The sequence below is a fragment of the Lissotriton helveticus genome, chromosome 8 (assembly GCF_964261635.1).
Source record: "Lissotriton helveticus chromosome 8, aLisHel1.1, whole genome shotgun sequence".
Classification (NCBI taxonomy): Eukaryota; Metazoa; Chordata; class Amphibia; order Caudata; family Salamandridae; genus Lissotriton; species Lissotriton helveticus.
In genome coordinates, this window is record NC_136069.1 from 9966420 (window position 1) to 9988633 (window position 22214).

A 22214-nucleotide genomic window follows, 5' to 3' on the forward strand; every position below is an offset into this window, starting at 1 on the left:
TCCACTCTGGCCCACTCCCCTCTACACCACTCCCCTCTGCTCCACTCCCCTCTACACCACTCCCCTCTACACCACTCCCCTCTACACCACTCCCCTCTACACCACTCCCCTCTACACCACTCCCCTCTGCTCCACTCCACACCACTCCACTCCACACCACTCCACTCTACACCACTCCCCTCTGCTCCACTCCACTCTACACCACTCCCCTCTACAACACTCCCCTCTACACCACTTCACTCTACACCACTTCACTCTACACCACTTCACTCTACACCACTTCACTCTACACCACTCCCCTCTACACCACTTCACTCTACACCACTTCACTCTACACCACTTCACTCTGCCCCACTCCCCTCTGCCCCACTCCCCTCTGCCCCACTCCACTCTGGCCCACTCCACTCTACACCACTCCACTCTACACCACTCCCCTCTGCTCCACTCCCCTCTACACCACTCCCCTCTACACCACTCCCCTCTGCTCCACTCCACTCTACACCACTCCACTCTACACCACTCCCCTCTGCTCCACTCCACTCTACACCACTCCACTCTACACCACTTCACTCTACACCACTTCACTCTACACCACTTCACTCTACACCACTTCACTCTACACCACTTCACTCTACACCACTCCCCTCTACACCACTCCCCTCTACACCACTCCCCTCTACACCACTTCACTCTGCCCCACTCCCCTCTGCCCCACTCCACTCTGCCCCACTCCCCTCTGCCCCACTCCCCTCTGCCCTACTCCCCTCTGCCCCACTCCCCTCTACACCACTCCACTCTGCCCCACTCCACTCTGCCCCACTCCCCTCTGCCCCACTCCCCTCTGCCCCACTCCCCTCTGCCCCACTCCCCTCTGCACCACTCCCCTCTACACCACTCCCCTCTGCCCCACTCCCCTCTGCCCCACTCCCCTCTGCCCCACTCCCCTCTGCCCCACTCCCCTCTGCCCCACTCCCCTCTGCCCCACTCCCCTCTGCCCCACTCCCCTCTACACCACTCCCTTCTGCTCCACTCCCCTCTGCTCCACTCCACTCTACACCACTCCCCTCTACAACACTCCCCTCTACACCACTCCCCTCTGCTCCACTCCCCTCTGCTCCACTCCCCTCTGCTCCACTCCCCTCTACACCACTCCCCTCTAGACCACTCCCCTCTAGACCACTCCCCTCTAGACCACTCCCCTCTGCCCCACTCCCCTCTGCCCCACTCCCCTCTGCCCCACTCCCCTCTGCCCCACTCCCCTCTGCCCCACTCCCCTCTGCCCCACTCCCCTCTGCCCCACTCCCCTCTACACCACCCCCCTCTGCTCCACTCCACTCTACACCACTCCCCTCTGCTCCACTCCACTCTACACCACTCCCCTCTACACCACTCCCCTCTGCTCCACTCCACTCTACACCACTCCACTCTACACCACTCCACTCTACACCACTCCCCTCTACACCACTCCCCTCTGTTCCACTCCACTCTACACCACTCCACTCTACACCACTCCCCTCTGCTCCACTCCCCTCTGCCCCACTCCCCTCTGCCCCACTCCCCTCTGCCCCACTCCCCTCTGCCCCACTCCCCTCTGCCCCACTCCCCTCTGCCCCACTCCCCTCTGCCCCACTCCCCTCTGCCCCCACTCCCCTCTGCCCCCACTCCACTCTACAATCCTCCTGTCTACACCACTGCACTATACTCTTCTTGGCACCATTCTACGTCAATGCACTCTATGCTACTCGACTCTACTCTGCACTCTACTCCACTGCACTTTATGCCACTACAATCTACTCTGCACTACTCCCCTCTGCATCCCTCAACTCTAAGCCATTCCACTCGGCACCACTCCACTCTCCTCCACTTCACTCTACAATGCACTACTCCAACTTACGTCACTCTGTTCTATGACTCTGCACTGTACACCGTTTAATTCAGTGCCACTGCACTCTACACAACTATACACCGCAATACTCAACATCAATGCACTCTATACCAGTCCACCCTACTCTGTGCCATGCTAATACATGCCACGCTATGTGACTCCACCCTATACCACTCCAATACACAACACTCTCTGCCCATCAACTGTACAACACTCTACTCCACTCTTTGCCATTGTACTCTAAGACACTCCATGCCTCTCTCCTCTATGCCACTAACTTTTAGCAATGCCGAACAGCAGCCAAGCTGTTGTGCAACATGGCTAAAACACATTGGCAAAGCCAATAGCTCTTGCTTAGGCGAGACCTATTGGCTTTACCGATGCTTGTTTATATGGAAGGACATGGGGCTAATATGAGGGATCCATATGGAGCCGTACCATCAATAACTTTTCACATTGGGCAATGAACTTCATTCCTTTGAGACCCAGGGAGCTCTCTGAGGGATCTCTCGCCCACCCCTTGCTGAGAGAGGGGTGGGTGAGAGAGACTCCTCAGTCCCTGCAAGACAAAATCTGATGGTTTTTGATTGTGTATATCTCTACATATGCCAATAAAATGTTTTATAAAAAAAGTGTCTAGAGGAATGACCTAATAAACTTAAGGTTCCTTGGACAAGGTTAAGAATATTGGCGGCTGCAACAGGCTGTCAATCTCTCCAACATCCTATTCTTGTTGACCTGTTTCAGCCAGTCTGCTAAGCCAAATCAGGCCAGTGGGTCTTATCAGGATGTCGTTGATAGCATAGTCCCACAAGAATCCCAAAGCACTAGTGATCATGTCCTGTTGTATTCAAGGGAGGTGTTTTAGGCAGTTCCTCATTTCCCAGAGTTTGATTAGCAAACCCAGAAGGGCTCCAGCCTGCAGTCTTCCATCTCCGTCTCCTCGCCAGGGTGTTATTAGAAGCACTGTAGGAAAGTAGGGTCTTTCTGACATGGTTGCCCCCACCTTTTGCCTGGTGGTATGATGTTTGGACTGTAGCACACTGGGATCCTGCTAACCAGGAGACCAGTGTCGGTGTGCTCTCGCCTAAATTGACCGTGAAGTACTCTGTACACCCCACAACTGACATACTGGTGTACCCCTGTAAGTCCCTAGTATGTGGTACTAGGGTAGCCAGGGCATTGGTAGGCCAGGGGTCTCCCATGTGCTGTAGCTTGTATTATGCCACCCCTGGAAGACCATGCACACTGTGTCTACAGACCTGCCATTGCAGCCTGTGTGACATGGTGGAAGCACCTTTCAAACCAGATATAAGGTTTACCTAATATCCCAGTCACTGCACTTAAAACCTATAAGTCCCTCCTAAGGTAGGCCCTGCAGCCCAATGGCAGGGTGCATGGTTCTAAGTGTGAGGATGGCCCTGCATGAGCAGAGGACCCCTACAAACCCCGGACTCCGTTCTCTTGGCTTTGTAAGTGCGGGTAGACATTTTAATGTATGTAGTGGAGATGTCCAACTACATAATGGCTTCACCGAAGCTGGTCATGTTTGGTATCACACATTTTTGAATCATGAAACTGCACCGAAGCCGCTACTAGTTGCATGATCCCATGTTCAGGGGGGCTCCTTAGAGGACCCCCTCGTGTTAGCCTGTGTAGCCTTGCAGGGTCTGCATGCAAGTCTGCAGCGTCCCATCACGAGTGTCTCTTGTGCTGCAGCTGTACCATCTCAAGTGTCCCGATTGCTGCAGTCGTGCCATCATGTGTCTTTTGTGCTGCAGTTGTTCCATCACTAATGCCCAATATTATGCAGCCGTCCCATCACGAGTATCTCTTGTGCTGCAGCTGTACCATCTGTAATGGTTCAGATGCTGCAGTGGTTCCATCACGTGCCCTTTGTGCTTCAGTTGTGCTGTTACTATTGTCTCATGTGACCGCTGTGTTTCATGTGCTGCAGGCATGCCATCAATAGTGTCTTGTGGTACAGCAGTGCCATCGTTAGTGTTTCATGTGCTGCAGAGGTACCATCTCGAGTGCATCTTGTGCGCAGTTGTGCCATCACTATTGTCTAATTTGCTGCATCCGGGCCATCACTAGTATCTCATGCTCCAGTCCTCCTATCACAAGGGTCTTTCATTCTTCAGTCATGCCATCAATAATGACTCATGTGCTGCAGCTTTGCCATGACCGGTGTCTCATATGCTACAGTCAAGCCATCACTAATGTCTTGTTGTGCTGCAGTACCATCACTAGTGTCACGTGTGCTACAGCAGTTTCCTCGAGAGCGTCTCTAGTGCTGTATCCGTGCCAACACTAAAGTCTGATGTGCTGCAGCCGTGCCTTCGACTGTCTCATGTACTGCAGCTGTACTATCATAAGAGCCTCTTGTGCTGCAGACATGACATCACTGGTGTCTCTCGTGCTAAAGGCATGCCACCACTATTGTCTTATGTGCTACAGTCTTGCTTTCTCTAATGTCTGATAGGCCACAGTTGTGCCATGCTGTAGCTTACAAGTGCAGCTGCACCATTACAAGTGTAATTTGCGCTGCAGTTGTGCCATCACTAATGTCTTGTGCTGCAGTCGTGCCATCACTAATGTCTCATGCTGTAGTCGTGCTATCACTAATGTCTCATGATGCAGTTGTGCCATCACTAATGTCTCCTGCTGCAGTCGTGCCATCACTAATGTCTCATGCTGCAGTCGTGCCATCACTAATGTCTCATGCTGCAGTCGTGCCATCACTAATGTCTCATGCTGCAGTCGTGCCATCACTAATGTCTCATGCTGCAGTCGTGCCATCACTAATGTCTCATGCTGCAGTCGTGCCATCACTAATGTCTCATGCTGCAGTCGTGCCATCACTAATGTCTCATGCTGCAGTCGTGCCATCACTAATGTCTCATGCTGCAGTCGTGCCATCACTAATGTCTCATGCTGCAGTCGTGCCATCACTAATGTCTCCTGCTGCAGTTGTGCCATCACTAATGTCTCATGCTGCAGTTGTGCCATCACTAATGTCTCATGCTGCAGTCGTGCCATCACTAATGTCTCATGCTGCAGTCGTGTCATCACTAATGTCTCGTGCTGCAGTCGTGACATAATGTCTCGTACTGCAGTCTTGACATAATGTCTCGTGCTGCAGTCGTGCCATCACTAATGTCTTGTGCTGCAGATGTGCCATCACTAATGTCTCATGCTGCGGTCGTGCCATCACTAATGTCTCATGTGTAGTTGTGCCATCACTAATGTCTCATGCTGCAGTCGTGCCATAATGTCTTGTGCTGCAGTTGTGCCATCACTAATGTCTTGTGCTGCAGTTGTGCCATCACTAATGTCTCATGCTGCAGTTGTGCCATCACTAATAACTCATGTGTAGTTGTGCCATCACTAATGTCTCATGCTGCAGTTGTGCCATCACTAATGTCTCGTGCTGCAGTCGTGCCATAATGTCTCGTGCTGCAGTCGTGCAATAAAGTCTCTGACTGTAGTCGTGCCATCACTAATGTCTTGTGCTGCATCTGGGCCATCACTAATGACTCATGTGAAGTCGTGCCATCACTAATGTCTCATGCTGCAGTCGTGCCATCACTAATGTCTCATGCTGCAGTCGTGCCATCACTAATGTCTCATGCTGCAGTCGTGCCATCACTAATGTCTCCTGCTGCAGTCGTGCCATCACTAATGTCTCATGCTGCAGTCGTGCCATCACTAATGTCTCATGCTGCAGTCGTGTCATCACTAATGTCTCGTGCTGCAGTCGTGACATAATGTCTCGTGCTGCAGTCTTGACATAATGTCTCGTGCTGCAGTCGTGCCATCACTAATGTCTTGTGCTGCAGATGTGCCATCACTAATGTCTCATGCTGCGGTCGTGCCATCACTAATGTCTCATGTGTAGTCGTGCCATCACTAATGTCTCATGCTGCAGTCTTGACATAATGTCTCGTGCTGCAGTCGTGCCATCACTAATGTCTCATGCTGCGGTCGTGCCATCACTAATGTCTCATGTGTAGTCGTGCCATCACTAATGTCTCATGCTGCAGTCGTGCCATGTCTTGTGCTGCAGTTGTGCCATCACTAATGTCTCATGCTGCAGTTGTGCCATCACTAATAACTCATGTGTAGTTGTGCCATCACTAATGTCTCATGCTGCAGTTGTGCCATCACTAATGTCTCGTGCTGCAGTCGTGTCATAATGTCTCGTGCTGCAGTCGTGCAATAAAGTCTCTGACTGTAGTCGTGCCATCACTAATGTCTTGTGCTGCATCTGGGCCATCACTAATGACTCATGTGAAGTCGTGCCATCACTAATGTCTCATGCTGCAGTCGTGCCATCACTAATGTCTCATGTGCAGGCGTGCCATCACTAATGTCTCGTGCTGCAGTCGTGCCATAATGTCTCGTGCTGCAGTCGTGCCATCACTAATGTCTCATGTGCAGTCGTGCCATCACTAATGTCTCATGTGCAGTCGTGCCATCACTAATGTCTCATGTGCAGTCGTGCCATCACTAATGTCTCCTGCTGCAGTCGTGCCGTCACTAATGTCTTGTGCTGCTGTCATGCCATCACTAATGCCTCGATCTGTTTCTTGCAGCGGAGGACGCACTTGTAACCCCTGCACCATGCCATGACTTCCAGAGCACCAGCTTCTTCAGTGGTGCCAACCTCAATGTCCAGTTCTTGCTCTTCACAACGAAGAACCCCAAATGTGGCCTACTAGTCAATGCCAACACAACCAACGACGTCTACATTCCTAACTTCAATGCCACTTTGGGCACCAAGATCTTGATCCACGGCTTCAGGTGAGGATTGTGAAAGCACCCACAATGGGCTCACCTGGCAGCAGCTGTGGCTTGTGCTGGCACAGGGCAGTGTTTATAACCCAGGTCTGGACGGTGCCACTCTGGGTGCAGTCCCAAGGTCAATGGAAGCCTTATGTATTCTTTCATTTCCATAGTCCGTTTATTTGTTATATATTATACGTATTTTGTAAGGTTTGGAGTTTGCTATTATACTGTGACTAGCTCCCTGCATGGAGGGCTCAGGTTGTCTCAGCCAATCAGAATTCTACCAGTGCTGGCTCTGCCATCCTCTGTTCCCTGCACTCTGGGGTCAGTGCCAGGGGCATGTAGAAGAAGCAGTGGGTATGTTTTTTTGTCTGTTTTTGCCTAAGATCAGGGGAACAGGCATTTCTCCGGAGCAGCCCCCAGAATCTTGAACTCACTCCCTCCAAACATTAGAAAAATTCCAAACATAGCAACATTCAAGAAGGAAGCGAAGAGCTTCCGACGGGGTAAGTTCCTTCCATAGGCGAGACTGTTCACTTTAGCATCGTGCCTAATACCCAAACGCTGATCATGACCCAGTTCTGTTGGAGAACTCACGGAAAGCACATCAGAACCATATGTATAGAAATACTGGCACACCTTGTAAAAATAGTTTTTGTTGAAACCTATGAGTGTCATGTACAGGAATATTATATATAGTAATGCTGCTATTCGCTATGTATCACAAATGTTTTCGAAATGTAACTGTGAAGCTCTCTGATACCCAAGGGTCAAGTCCGCGCTATATAAAACGCTACAAATATAAATTAAAAAAATTCCCATCTTCTTTGGTGCTAAAAGCTCATATCAGTATCAGCCTACATTTGAATTTTAGCCAATGTCTTCGGTGGACTCTCTGCCCATTGGAAGGTCTGTGCCAGTGTCCACCCAACGCCACCCATCACCGAGGCGATGACTGGCATTGAACCGGTGTAATATCGCCTTGCAAGGGAAGGCCTGGTGGGCCTCGCTGCTGAATGAAAGGCCCATTCAGTGTTGGGTTCCGCACGCCACATTCCCGGCCACTTGGTTCTTTGATGAGTTCAACAAGGAAATAGGATGGGGCCGATTCACAGAACTAACTTAAGACAAAATCCTAAACTTGTTACTTTTGGTATTCACAGAAGGCACTTAGTAGTAGTAAAGTTAGAATTTTGTCTTAAGTTTGACTTAAGACAAACTTAAGACAAACTTAAGACAAACTTAAGACAAACTTAAGACAGACTTTAGACAGACTTTAGACAAACTTAAGTTAGGATTTTGTCTTAAGACAGACTTTGGACAGACTTTGGACAGACTTTGGACAGACTTTGGACAGACTTTGGACAGACTTTGGACAGACTTTGGACAGACTTTGGACAAAATCCTAACTTAAGTCTGTCTTAAGTTTGTCTTAAGTTTATCTTAAGTCAAACTTAAGACAAAATCCTAACTTTACTACTGCTAAATGCCTTCTGTGAATACCAAAAGTAACAAGTTTAGGATTTTGTCTTAAGTTAGTTCTGTGAATCGGGCTCTGCGTTTCTGTTTGGATTCTGCAGCATGACTGTGAGTTTGCCTGATATTTCTCTCTCTCCACTCCACGTCTTTGGAGGCTACAGATGGGCTCCTCCTGGCAGAGAGGACACGTCTGATGCCCCCCGCAGGCAGGGTCTGCATTTGATACCAGCCCCCTGTAGTGCCCGCATGCATGCCCATTATCATAATCTCTTTCATACTCCATGCACATGAACAACATTCTCCACCCCACCCTTCAAGCTGCCCGCACCTCAGTCAGCACATGACGTCACGCACGGGCACACTACAAATGGCACCCTTTCACCCATGCCCTCCAAGGTGCGCTCCGGATCCGATGCGAGGGGGGCGGTTTCATGTCCCTTCCAGGGCAGAAGCGTGTGGGGGTCCCCTGGACAAGACACGTCACTGCGTCCCCTCACAGACCCAATCCCATTGGTCATGATTCCAGCTGGCCCTGTAAAGATGGTGCAGTTGCACCGGAGTCCTCTTGGAAGCGCAGGTGGGAAGGAAAAAAGCGAAGCATGAAAATACTGGTAAAATTTGCAACATATTAGATGACAGTTTTGAAATCAATGTCTCAATCGATCTGAGTTGTTATTTGTCTTTTTCTAGCAAATGTTTACATTACCCACAGGTCCCTTATGTCCTCGTCCCATTCATAACTATGTGGAGATAACCATCTCCCGACAGAAAAAACAATAAAAAGAATGCTGGGACACTAACCCCGCCCCTCCCACCGGGAGTACATAAGGGGTACTTACCCAGCAGTCTTCCTGTTCTTTTTTTCTGTCTGTCGACAGTTTGTTCTGGATGCGGGTGCTGCTCTTGCTACTGCTGGGCTGGGGTGGCGTGCACTTCTTCTCATCTCCCCCCGCCTGGCTGCCTGGCTTCGCGGGCAGAGGGGGTTTTCCTTGGTCTGCCACCTGGCCTGCCGGGCTTGCTGGGTGTCAGGACTGTTCCTGGCTGGAAATCCTGTTGGCCGGCCCTTTGCGGCTGGTGCGCCGCCTCCCGAGGGTTCTTTCCGGGTCGCTGAGCGTGTCTTCCTGTGGCCTGGCCGGGTGGAAGACGTGCTGCGCTTTCTCTTTCTGGGATTTCCGAAGCCGGATGATTGAAGTGGGGGCCTCGTTCCTGGGGTGTTCCGGCCCCCGCTCCGGGAGAGTCTCGCATGGCGGAGGTTTTGTGCTCTCCCTGCCTGTATTTGTCCTGCTGCCTGCCTTGTTTTTGTCCCCTTGCAGCTCGGACGTGTGTTGCTCTGCCTCTGGCGTTTCCCCTGTCGGGTGTCTGGGGTCTCTGTGCCTCGCTCCATTGGGGCGGCGTGTGGCCTACACATGCTGGTTCACTGGCATATGTTGCACCGGTAGGGGATGTTGCTCTGTGGTTGAACACTTGCTTTGCGTATATGAGCCCCCAGGTTCTATCCCCAGCATCTCCGCGGCTTGAAATGAGTCATTTCTGTGACCGGTGTGGTAAACTCGCACAAATTGTGTATGCTCTGTGACAGCTCTGGGCCTTTTGCTGATGTCTCATTTTATGCATGTTTGGATGTTAGCGCACGGTCCTTGTACTGCTGTACTGGCCCTGTGACCACGCCGAGGTTGTGAGATTGGGCCGCTCCTGGAGCGGCTTCTTGGCTTTTAATGTCCCATTTCGCTTGTGGTTTTTGTTGGACTCCGAGTACTGGCAGCCCTTGGTGACGAGTCTTTCCTCCTTTTCGGGTTGTGCGCGACTCTTCCCATTGCTGATTGTCTCATGTCCTATACGATGCTCCGTGTACACATTCCTTGATATGCTGTCTTGCATTTCGTGCAAGGCACCACGTCCGTGCTTTGTGGGATACATTGGTAGTTTACTACGTGTGATGAGCTCTCTCCTCTTTATGCCTCTTTGTGGTATGTGCGTGGCATTTGGTCTGGGGTGCCGTAATGGACTTGGCCCCGAGGCCTCCTGGGTGCCTTTTTCCTGCTCTCTGCTGGTGCTGCACTTGCAACGTGACCTCCTGTGCGGCTTGGTTGTCGCTGTGTTCTGGTCACTCCGTTTGGGTTGTGCTTCTTGTTGCTGTCTGTTTTTGGAGCCTGGAGTTCGTTGTTGTTCTCCCCAACTTTGCTATGGGCATCTCTCGTGTTTCTGCCTTCCTGTTTGGTGTGATGTGTCTTCGTGTGCTCCCTGACCGTGGTAGCTCCCGCTTTTGCTCTGTTGCACCCTTCGGTGCTTCTTGGGTACCGTGTGTGCTGGCCTGTGAGGTTTGCGCTTTGTGCGGCCTCTCTTGGTTCCCTGGTTGTGTTTTGCGACTCTGGCCCTGGTTTCTGCCTTCCTTGTGCCTTTTTTTCTGGGGTACTGTTGCTTGGTGGTTCTGCACTGCGATCTTCTCCTTGTGCTTCGGGGCTGTGCTCTTTCTTCTCGGCTCTGACGTTGCCTTCTTGGCTGCCTGTGGCTCTGTCGGGTGGGGGACTTGGTCTTGGTGGTGGCCCATCCTGCCCTCCGGGTTTCGGGGGCTGTGGCCTTCTTGCTCCGGTGGGTGCTCTATGTTTCCCCGTTTCTGTGGTGGTGGGGGGGGGGTGTCTTTGTGGCTCCCTTCCTCCTTTTTTGCTGCGGTCCCTCTCTGGTTTTCTTGCGCCTGGCCTTGGCCATGCCTGTATCTCTGGGTTGCTGCTCTGGCCTCACCGACATACACAACAGCTTCGGCGCACAGACCACGCACCCAACCACCGAACCAACGCCCGCCACCACCACCCTCTGCAACTGGACCCCAGTCAGCACCGAAGACACCACCCGCACGATGAACACCATCCACTCTGGATCCCCAACCGACCCCTGCCCACACCACGTCTTCAACAAGGCCGACTCCATCATCGCACCCCAACTCCGGGACATCATCAACACCTCCTTCCACCCGCCACCTTCCCGTAGAGCTGGAAGCACCCTCCTGAAGAAACCAACAGCGTACCCCACCGACCTCAAGAACTTCCACCCCATCTCGCTCCTCCCTTTTCCTGCCAAAGTCATCGAGAAGACCATCAACAGACAGCTCGCCGCCTTCCTCGAGACGAACGGATCCCTCAACCTCTTGCAGTCCGGTTTTCGAGCCAACCACAGCACCGAGACCACCCTGATGGCAGCCACCGATGACATCAGATCCCTGCCCGACAACGGGGAAACAGCGGCCCTCATCCTCCTGGACCTCTCTGCAGCGTTCGACACTGTCTGCCACCACACCCTGGTGCAGCGCCTCAGCAACATCGGAATCCAAGAGAAGGCACTGGAGTGGATCATCTCGTTCCTTGCCGGAAGAACCCAGAGAGTCCGCCTCCCCCCGTTCAGATCCGAGGCCACCGAAGTCATCTGCGGCGTACCACAAGGATCATCACTCAGCCCAACCCTCTTCAACGTCTACATGAGCCCCCTCGCAGACATCGCACGCCAACACAACCTCAGCATCATCTCCTACGCCGACGATACCCAGCTGATCCTCTCCCTCACCAACGACCCCGCCACCGCCAGAGCTAGCCTACACGAAGGGATGAAAGACGTCGCCAAGTGGATGAAGAACAGCCGCCTGAAACTGAACTCAGACAAGACGGAAGTACTCATCCTGGGATCATCGCCCTCCGCCTGGGATGATTCCTGGTGGCCCCCTGCCCTGGGCACCACTCCCAAGCCAACGGACCACGCACGCAACCTGGGCTACATCCTGGACTCCTCCCTCTCGATGACCAGACAAGTCAACGCCGTCTCTTCATCGTGCTTCAACACCCTGCGCATGCTCTGCAAGATCTTCAGATGGATCCCCAATGAAACCAGGAAGACCGTCACCCAGGCACTCGTCACCAGCAGACTGGACTACGGGAACACCTTCTATGCCGGAACCACAGCCAAACTTCAAAAAAGACTCCAACGCATCCAGAACGCCTCCGCACGACTCATCCTGGACATCCCCCGACACAGCCACATCTCCGGCCACCTGAGAGACCTGCACTGGCTCCCCGTCAGCAAGAGAATCACGTTCAGGCTTCACACCCACGCACACAAGACTCTCCACGACCTGGGTCCCAAGTACCTCAATGACCGCCTGACCTTCTACACGCCCACCCGCCAGCTACGATCAACCAGCCACGCCCTCGCCGCCGTACCACGCATCTGCAGAGCCACCGCTGGAGGAAGATCCTTTTCCTACCTGGCAGCCAAGACTTGGAACTCCCTCCCCATCCACCTTCGGCTGACCCAAGACCATCTCTCCTTCAGGAAGCAGCTCAAGACCTGGCTGTTCGAGCAGTGACGTACCCCTCCCCCCCCAGCGCCTTGAGACCCTTCCGGGTGGGTAGCGCGCTTTACAAATGCCCTGATTGATTGATTGATTGATTGATTGATTGGCCTCCCGTGCCTCGGTGGGTTTCTGCCTGTGGCTTTGCTGGATTGTAGGGCCTGGGACGGCAGTGCCGGGTTGTTGTTTCGGTCTTCCTGCTGCTGTTCTGCCTCTCCTGGTCCTTTTCCATGTTGCCTTGCCTGCGCATCTGCGTAGTGCTTCCGGTCACGCTTGTTTGTGCTGCTTTTCGACCTGTTTGTCCTCTGGCCCTGTCGTTCGGGCTTGATGCGGGTGCTCCTTGGCCTTGCCCTGGGCCTGGTGTTGCGGTCCTGGCTTCCGTGGGTTGTTTGCTGTGGCCTTTCCTCCCTGCGGTTGGCGTCTCTCCTCGGTGGGGTCTCCCGCTTGGGCTTCCGGTGGGCTTGTTCCTTCCCCAGGCTCCTCAGGCACTGTGTTGCTGGTCTGGCCTCCTTTCGGGGTCTGTCTCCCTTGCTGGTGTTGCGCTGGTCGCTCCTATCTGGTCCTCGCTGCTGTGTGGTGTTCTGGGTGGCTCGTCTGCTCTGCTGCCTTGGTGGATTTTGGCTTCCCCTGGGGTGTCTTGTGTTGACTTCTTGGCTTTTGGCGGGGCTTCTGCCTGTGGTCTTTCCTCCCTGCTTCTTCGGGTCTTGTTTGGGGTCTGTGTTGCTGCTGGGTGGGCCTTGTTTGCTGCCTGGGTGGATTCCCCTGGTGCGGTTGGCCTCCGCTGGTTTTTTTTGGCCTGCGGTGTTTTTTCTCTGGCTTGGCTCACTGTGGTGGGGCGGGTGTTGTCCCTTCCCTTTCTGGTGGTCCTTTTTCCGGGGTTGTGCCTCCGCTTTCCCTCTACTCCTGTTCCGGGGGCCGTGTTTCGGTCTTCCTGGTCTGGGGCTTGCGGTTGCTTCTGCTCCCTGTTGGCTCCTGTTCTTGGCTGGTCTTCGGGGCGATCTTCTTGGGATTGCTTGGTTGCGCTTTTCTGTTGTCCTGGCCCACCTGTTTGGGCTGTTTTGGTTTCTTGGGTGGCCTGGCACTTCTTGGCGGGTGCCTTGGCTGCCTGTGGGGTGGCTGGTCCCTCTGCTTTCGGGTTCCGGTCCCTTGTGGGTGTGGTGTGTTCCTGCTGTTGTGGCGTCTTGGTTCTGCTTCTGGCTCTCGCACCCTGCTTGCCTCCTCGTGGCTTTCGTTTGGGCTATGCCTGGGCTGTTTGCTCTCTGGCATGTGCTCTGCTGGGGCCTTCCTTTCTTTGAGCCTTCCCACGATTTCGGGTTTTGGCCTTCGGGTCCTGCGGGTTACTTGGCCTTGGCTTAGGCTTCCGGGTTGTGTCCTGGGTTGCCGTTTTTTGCCCTGGGGGTTCGTCCCCTACGCATGCCCTGCCTTGGTTCGTGCTGGGCTTCCTCGCTGGCTTCGGTTTGCTCCTCCCTCTCCCCTGTTGGGTTGGGGCTCCGTGCTGTGCTGTTTGGCCCTGTCCCGTTCCTTTGGGTCCTCTGGGGTTTGTTGGCCCTGGGTCTCGCTGCCCTCTGTGTTTTTGCTCTGGCCCTCTTCTTCAGCTGTTTAGGGGCTTCTCTGCCTGCCCTGTCTTTTGTAGGGCTTGGCCGTGGTTGGTGTTGGCCCCCTTTGGGTTCCCTTGCTTGTCTTGGGTTCGCTGGGTCCTTTCTCCGACTGGTTGCTCTCCTTCTCTGCTGTTTGGGGTGAGCCTTCTTCGGGCTTTTGCTTCCGGCTCCGGTTTGGCTGGGGCTGCGTTCTGGGGTTCCTGTGGTTCCTCCTGTTCCCTTTTCCTCCTGGGTGTTCCGGGTCTCTTCGTCCTGGTCAGTTGCCCTTGTTGTTTTTTGCTGCTCGGGTTTCCGGGAGGTACTAGGTCCCTTGTGGCCTTGGGTTTCCCTCTTTTCCTGTCCGTGGGCTCTGTCTCGCCTTCCGGGTGGTCTGCTGTTGCTGGCCATTTTTTGTTCGGCCTGCTGCTCTTTGGGAGTTTCCGTTTTTTTTTTACCTCTGGTCTTTCTGGGGTTGTATCTTGTGCTTCCCTTCTCTTCTGGTTTGGTCCTTCCCTTGGTGGGCTTCTCGGCCCCCTCTTACTGGGGCCGACTTTGTTGTTGTTGGTTGGGTCTTTGCGTTCCTCTGGTCATCTTTTCCCCTGGGTGTTTTTTCTTCCTGGGAACGGGTTTTGGCTGGCTTGGGCTCTCTGTGCCTGGGTTTGGCTTCTGTTGCCTGTTTCTGGCTTCCTGGCCTGGTGGTTGTAGTCCTTTTTCTTCTTGGGGTGGCCTCCTCGCTGTTGTTTCTTCTGGCCTTGGTTGGCTTGGGTGTCCTTCCTCTCCCCTTCTCTGGTTGACGGTGGGGTGTTACTGCTTGGCCTGGTTGCCCTCTGTGGTGGTTCTGGTCCTCTGGATGCTTGCTCTTCTGTTGTTTTGGTTGGGTGCATCCTGGTTTTGTGGGCTCCTCCTTGTCTGGGGCCCTGCTTGGGGATCACCGGTTCTGCCTTTTGCTTCCAGCGGTTGCTGCCTTGGAGTGTTTCCTGAGTTGGCTTCTGTTTGGTTTGGGAAGGCCGGTTTTTCTGCTTTGGTATTCTCCACATAGTTATGAATGGGACGAGGACATAAGGGACCTGGGGGTAATGCTCTATTACTTACCGGTAATCTTCATTACTCCGGGTCCCGTTGTCCTTGTCCCATTCATACGTCCCGCCCTCCCTCCCGGACGGCCGGCCTTCCTGTTTTGAGGCTTGGTTATTCAGGGAGACTGCTGGGTAAGTATCCCTTATGTACTCCCTGTGGGAGGGGCGGGGTTAGTGTCCGAGCATTCTTTTTATTGGTTTTTCTGTCGGGAGATGGTTATCTCCACATAGTTATGAATGGGACGAGGACAACGGGACCCGGAGTAATGAAGATTACCGGTAAGTAGTAGAGAATTAGCACCAAAACTCCCAGGCCATAAAAGTGTTTCCTAAGGGGTCCCCGCCCCCACGCTGCTGCCCATGGTTTGTTCCGTGGGTTCTCAGTCTCCAGCTTTGCTTTGGAAGTGACGTCAGTCTCTCGGCTTGCGTCTTTGGTATGACCATGGGAAGAAACATATCTCACTAGCTGTGCCAGTGTTTGACCTTCGAGCAGACTGCTGACGACTCTGAACCTTCCTCAAAAGCCTGAGGTCATCTCTCCCCTAGGATGCCCGGGCATCGAATGTGCAGGGACTCTCAACATTATCATGAGAGAAGCAGGCCTTTCCAAATGTTAAAGAAAGCGGGAGAATCATCTGCCGGCCCAGTCATGCAACGTGCTCTGCATTGTGGTGTTTGACGTCATCTGCAGGTCCTATGTCCACCTATGGCTCGTGGGCTCTGCCCGGGTTTACTTCTTTGACCCATGTGGCGTAGTCAACCCTCCTTACTAAGATTGTCGTGTCCTGTGTTTGGTGATATCTCCTCTCTAACATGTCTGTAAAATAGCTGTGTGTGGGCACTGCCCATCTACTGTTTCCCAGAAAAGGTGGAACAATTGAAATGATATAAGAGCTTCCCTCTCTCAGCATAATTTGCAAAGTAAACTCTTCAAGAGTCGAACAACCCCATCAGGGCTTTTAACTTTCTCACAGCATTTAGAAGCTGTAAGGTGGCACAGTTGTGTAAGAAATCTGGCACCCGTCTTTCCACTCACTGGATCATTCATATCAGAAAAAAATCATATTACGCCACTCAATTTAACATTTGAGAACGTATCTTTTAAGCCGATGTTGATCTAAGAAAGTCACTCTTCTCTCCACCTCATTCAAGTCATTATAAGTGATATAAATGTTATTGGTGCAACCCTTCACTTCATTTATTGGTCATATCCCTATATTGCGTTCTTTCATAGGTCCCTTAAGGATCTCTGCGTGCCCCATATTTCCTCTCATTTCTTAGGACGGCCCCTCCCCTCATATAGGACTTTTTCTCCCAGCATACACCAGTCCAAGTCCCTCTTCCAATCTATGAGGATCGCGCGTCTCTTTCGCACCCACGTGTAGCGATGCTTCGATTCCCCACAATGAGGCCGTAGGCCACCCACAGCTTCGGATTCTTGGGGGTCTCTGTTTCATCCCATACTTTTAGTGAGCACCACTTGGCTGAAAAGTGAGAGTGCCACCCTATTAATCGTGCCGTGCATTCCTCAATCTCTTTCCAATAAGACAGAATACTAGGACATGCCCAGAAGGTATCAAAAAATTATCCCTCTTGATTACAACCTCTCAAATAAATCCTTTAGATACTCTTTTAAATGTTGTGAAGATGCAGTCTGGAATAATAGGACCTGTACAAATACAGAACCCTGATCTTACCACCATCTCCTGTGAGGCCCTCAGTGCCTCGTCCCATTCATCCTTCTCAAGATCCCCCACATATTTTTCCAAATCCGCTTTTAATTTCTGGAGGACACCAGGAGAATTTTTCATCACCTTTTTAAGTCTAAGCCTAAATTTGCTTTTGACTTCTTGGTAACATTCATTCTGAAAGCTTCCATGGGAATGCATTACTATCAGCTTTGTGGTTTATAACTCACAGTTGCTTGTTTTGTATTTGCTGCCTTTATGTGTCTTAGGCGGAGCAGATTGAGTCCATTTCTCCTGTGACCCATACTCTGTTTACTGTATTCTTCCACAGACTTGCTTTCTGTAAAAAAGCCTTTAAACCTTGTTCTTATCTTGTCACATCAGGCTCTGTCTTCAGAGGGAGCTTGGTGTTTGCTTTTCTTTCTCTAACTTCAAAGTGAAAGGATTTATGTGACAACCTTGCTGTGAAAGAAACAGAATTTTTCTAGCACACAATAACATCTAAATTCAGGTAAATTAACTGTTCTGATATTTCACAATATATCGGAATTTGGAAAGTACAAAAGAAGCACATTTTTTTGTAATTCTCAAGTGTGCTGGAAGCAAATAGTTAAATTCAATCAAAACAGTCTACCCCACCCCACAACAATCTACTATATTCTACTCCATTCTACCTCACTCTATTCCAGTCTACCTCACTCCACTCCAATCTACCCCACTCCACTCCAATCTACCACACTCCACTCCAAAATACCCTACTCCAATTTTCCCACATCAACTCCACTCCAATCTACCCCAATCCATCCCACTGCACCACAGTCTACCCCACTTTGCTCTAATATACCCCACTCCACTCCAATCTGCCCCAGTTGGCCTGACTCCACTCCAATCCACCCCACTCAACTTTAATCTACCCTACACCACTCAAATCTACCCAGGTCCACTCCAACCTACTCTAATCTACGCCAGTATCACCCATTCTACCCCTCCCCACACCAATCCACCCCACTGCACTCTCCAATACAATCTATCCCACTCCACACCAATCTACTCTACTCCAACCTACCCCACTCCAGTCTACCACAATCTTCTTCACTCCAATCCACCCCTCTCCACTCTGCCCCATGCTACCCCACTCCAATATACCCCACTCCAATATACCCAAGTCCAATCTCCAATAAAATCTACCCCATTCCAGTCTCCACTCCAATCTATCCCACTCCACTTAAATCTACCCCAGTCAGCTCCTCCTCAATCTACCCCACTCCAATCTACCACACTACACGTCAATCCTGTCGAAATCTAATCTGCCTTAATGTACCCCTCTCCAAACTACCCAATTCCAATCTACACCACTCAACTCCACCCCAACCTACCCCAATACACTCCACTGTACCCCACTGCAATCTACCCCACTCCACTCCAATCACCAATTTACCCCAATCCAATATACCCCACTCTGCACCAATCTACCCCACTTCACTCCTAGTACTCCATACTCCAGGGGTGCTGAGACTTCTTGTTTCATAAATTTTTTTATGTGGGTCTGAATATTTCAGACTCTAATAATTTATATTCTTCTCTGGGAGTCTCAAAAGGAATCATGCCTGCCTCCATCCACAGATCTCCCAGTTAGTTTTACCAGTTAGGTCCCATTGTTAACCCCTTTAGCGCGGCGTAGAATCCGCTGCAGTGCGGACGTTTCCGTGCGCGGGTGGGACCACGTCGGCCAACAGACGTGCACAGCACTATGGAGGTAGTCCTCACAACGGCCATTGGCCGACGCATGCAACAAAGGGGTTAAACCCTCCTATTTCCCCACCTCTTTCGATGTGTTGCTATTCGATAGCGGAGTTACTTTAGTGAGTTTTCCTTCCATCCCAAGTATACCGTCGCCTCTCTCGAGACAAAAAGTATGGCTCGGGTGTGGACTGCTGCGCCAAGTTTTGTAGAGTCTACAGCAGTGGTTCCCAAACTGTGCGCCGGTGCTCCCTGGGGAGCCATCAAACCTAGCCAGGGGAGCAGCGCACGAGCACTTTAATGCATTTAATGTTTGTAGTTTTTTTCCAAATGCATTTTACACCAACGCAAGTTATCAGGAAAGTACAGTTGTCCTGTCTATTAAACATACTAAGTGTTATTAAATATTGACATTTGTACTTGAATCTTAGGTACTTCCAGTACACATTTCTTTCAGTACACACACATTTCCAGACAGGCCGGCTCTCTCCTTGAGCACAGGGAAGTAAAACACCACATATAGCATAATGCCAACATTTGGAAGCAAGAAACAGGGACGTTTAAAAAAAGTCTGAGGAATTCATTTTACTTGCATTGATTTGGAGGCAATTTTAGGGAGGGGACAGAAAAAATAAAGCTGTATGGGGTTTAAAAATCACGAGTCACCCTGCTGAGACAGATGTGTTGGGACGTATGACATGGGTGGAAATGGAAATGCATGCAAATAATCTTCTAGTGCAGAAACACTTTGACAACGGGGCCTACATGCATAGGGGTGGTATCTAGCCCTGTAAGTGGGATACAAATGTTGAAGAGGGTACTCTAAAAAAGGCATGGGCAAAGAAGTGTAACTAGGAATATTTTATTAGAGGTGCCGCTTTAGTAATACAAAACACCCTGTGCGTTTAGGATTATAACACCTTCATCAGTTTCATCCCAATTATCCCCCTATGCAAGTACTCCAGAGGCTGGGCTTACATCTCCCCCACACTCCCAAAAAAGTAACTGTGGGGGGCCACGGGCAATGGCCACTGGGTCAAGGGAGCCGCTGGTCAAATAAGTTTGGGAACCACTGGTCTACAGAGTATCCTCTATTACCCATGACATATCTCCCTACTCTCACCGTAAGGTTAGTCCAGTGCCATATACATCCAGTCATTTAACACCACCAGTTGTGTGCCCCAGTAATACTTCTTGATGTCCCGTAAAGCTATCCCTCCATCGTAAACCCCCTTCATCAATGTGTGCAGAGCTGTGCGGAGAGGTCCGCCATCCCATAGTAGTAGTCGTACCACGATCTCCAGCTTTTTAAAGAACTCCGCTGGTACATGAAACGGGGCCTTCTGGAGGTCATGAAGAAATCTGGTCACGGCCATCATTTTAAACATTGCTGCTTTACCCAGCAAAAACGGTGGCAATGACAACCACACTCTTACATCCCTTTTAAATATTTCTTGCAAATGTTAAAGACTCTTAATTTCTGGTTACATAGACGCCTAAATGTCTGAATCCCTCCATGACAATCTTCATTGTACAAACTGATGGCAACTTAGGAGCTTCCCTAGTGATAGGACATAGCTGGGATTCCCGCTGTTTATGCTGTACCCAGAATATTGGTCTTCTAATCTGGCATTGAAAGCGGCTGGACCTTAACTTTCAAAAGGATAGAGAGTACTCTGAGCTCCACCCCAAGAGCCGAGTTGAAGCACCACGTCCAACGATTGTGAGTGACCACCAGTGGATCCCTCCCTTGGATTCCTATAGGACCACTGGGCGGTTTTGTTTTATTTCACATATATATATATATATATATATATATATATATATATATATATATATATATATTGTTTTGAGCAGTATTTAAAGCAGAGACGCCTCAAACATAGATCCTGATGAATGCCACAACACCTCTTCTGAGGGTTGTAGACTGAAACGTGTTGACCTACTTTGATGACACACCCCAGCAGGTGTAATATATCCTGCAGTGTGTTGCATATTTTAATCCTGACCCAGGGACGCATAAATAAAGGCATTCTTGTACCCTGCAGCCAGTTTTAACTATCACATTTGTTTTCATGCACGCTCCGCTTATCTCACTTGACTTCCCCAAGCTCATTAACAAGGTTATTTAATATACCTCTCAAAACATCCGCTGTGCTCCTCCTTCTCAGTGAGGGGGGTCGTAGCCCGCACCGTGACTAGGCACAAGGGCCGACTTTAGGGCAGTGCAACTGATGCAGCTGCACGGGAGCACTGACCTCAGGGGGGAGCACTGACCTCAGGGGGGAGCACTGACCTCGGGGGGGAGCACTGACCTCAGTGGGGGACGCTGTGTTTAGCAATAACTCATGATTTTAAAAGCAACTTCTGCAGTGTTCCTTGTGCATTCAGCTTTCAGGAAGCAATACAATCTCAAGATAACTCTTGCAATTTATGTTCCTGCTGATAGACAGATCAGAGTTTTGTCTAGTGGCAGGTTTGACGTGCTATAAAGTAGCGCAGAGGGTTAATATACGTGCTGCAAAGAACAGATCTGTATATTATGTGGATAGCTGAGTGAAAACACATAAAATGTATGTTAGAGAGAGGCTATGGGGCACTTTTCCCGGGTGGTAGTGAGAGAATCTGAGGAGGTCATGGGAGGCTCCAAAAGAGATTGTTGCAGCAGGCACCACCAGCACTAAAGCCGGCAACGCGTCACGGTGCGAGGAGGTTCCCGATGATGAAGCCTTCCACCTGTGATAGGTGAGGGAAATCGTCCTTTAAAAGGAATATTCCACTCCAACTAGGTTATTTTAAACAACTTGTTTCTTTCTAGGTTTGACCCAGGTGTTTTGTTGGGTTTAACTATTAGTGTATCAGGGAGTAAACTCTGGCTGCTCTTTTAGGGCAATATGTATCAACCAGAAATGCATTTGCAAACGCCGAAACTCGCAGAATTTTGTCGTTTGCGATCGCAATTTTGCCAAGTGGTATGTATGAGGCAAATCTGCGTGCAAAATTTAAGGACTCATACATTTTGCGATTCCTTAAATCAATGTAAGCAATGTAAGAAGCACCAAAAAAGTGCAATTTGGCCATAAGGAATCGCAAATTACCATCAACTTCAAGTGATAATTTGCGATTTCTTTGAAAAATGCACTTTTTTTGCATTTTTCAAAGTGCTATGTGAAGCACATGCATGCCCTTAGGGCATGTATGTGCGCCACATGTACACCCATGCTTATTTCAGGGGTGCAACAGGGTGTCCTTTGGACACCCCTGCACCCTTGAAATTGCATTCTCAATTTGCGATTCGCTAATTGCTGATCGCAAATTGAGAATGTCTTCCCATTCATTCCTATGGGCCTCTAGGCCCATAGGAATGAATGGGGAGGTATTCCTTAATTGCGAATCGCAATTTGAGATTCGCAATTAAGGAATATGTAGGATTCGCAAAATGTATTGCAAATCCTACATACATAGTATTTTGCGATTCTCAAATAGCGATTCGCCAAAAATCGCTATTTGAGAATCGCAAAATGACTTTTTGATACATATGGCCCTTAATCTCCTCTGGCCCTCCTTTTTGGGATTCAATCGCCCAGAATATTTGCCAACATTTCTGAATATCTGCATTATCCTTGACACAACAATCTGGGA

At 50.7% G+C, this 22214-nt stretch overlaps 1 protein-coding gene across 1 annotated transcript in view; it reads left to right on the top strand.

Moving 5' to 3' along the window:
* PLA1A (phospholipase A1 member A) overlaps positions 1–22214 on the top strand; it is a 172175-nt gene that overhangs the window by 30646 nt on the left and 119315 nt on the right. The window contains exon 3 of the mRNA XM_078656363.1: positions 6484–6691. Coding sequence (XP_078512489.1) covers positions 6484–6691 — 208 coding nt within the window. The remainder of the gene's footprint in view (positions 1–6483; positions 6692–22214) is intronic.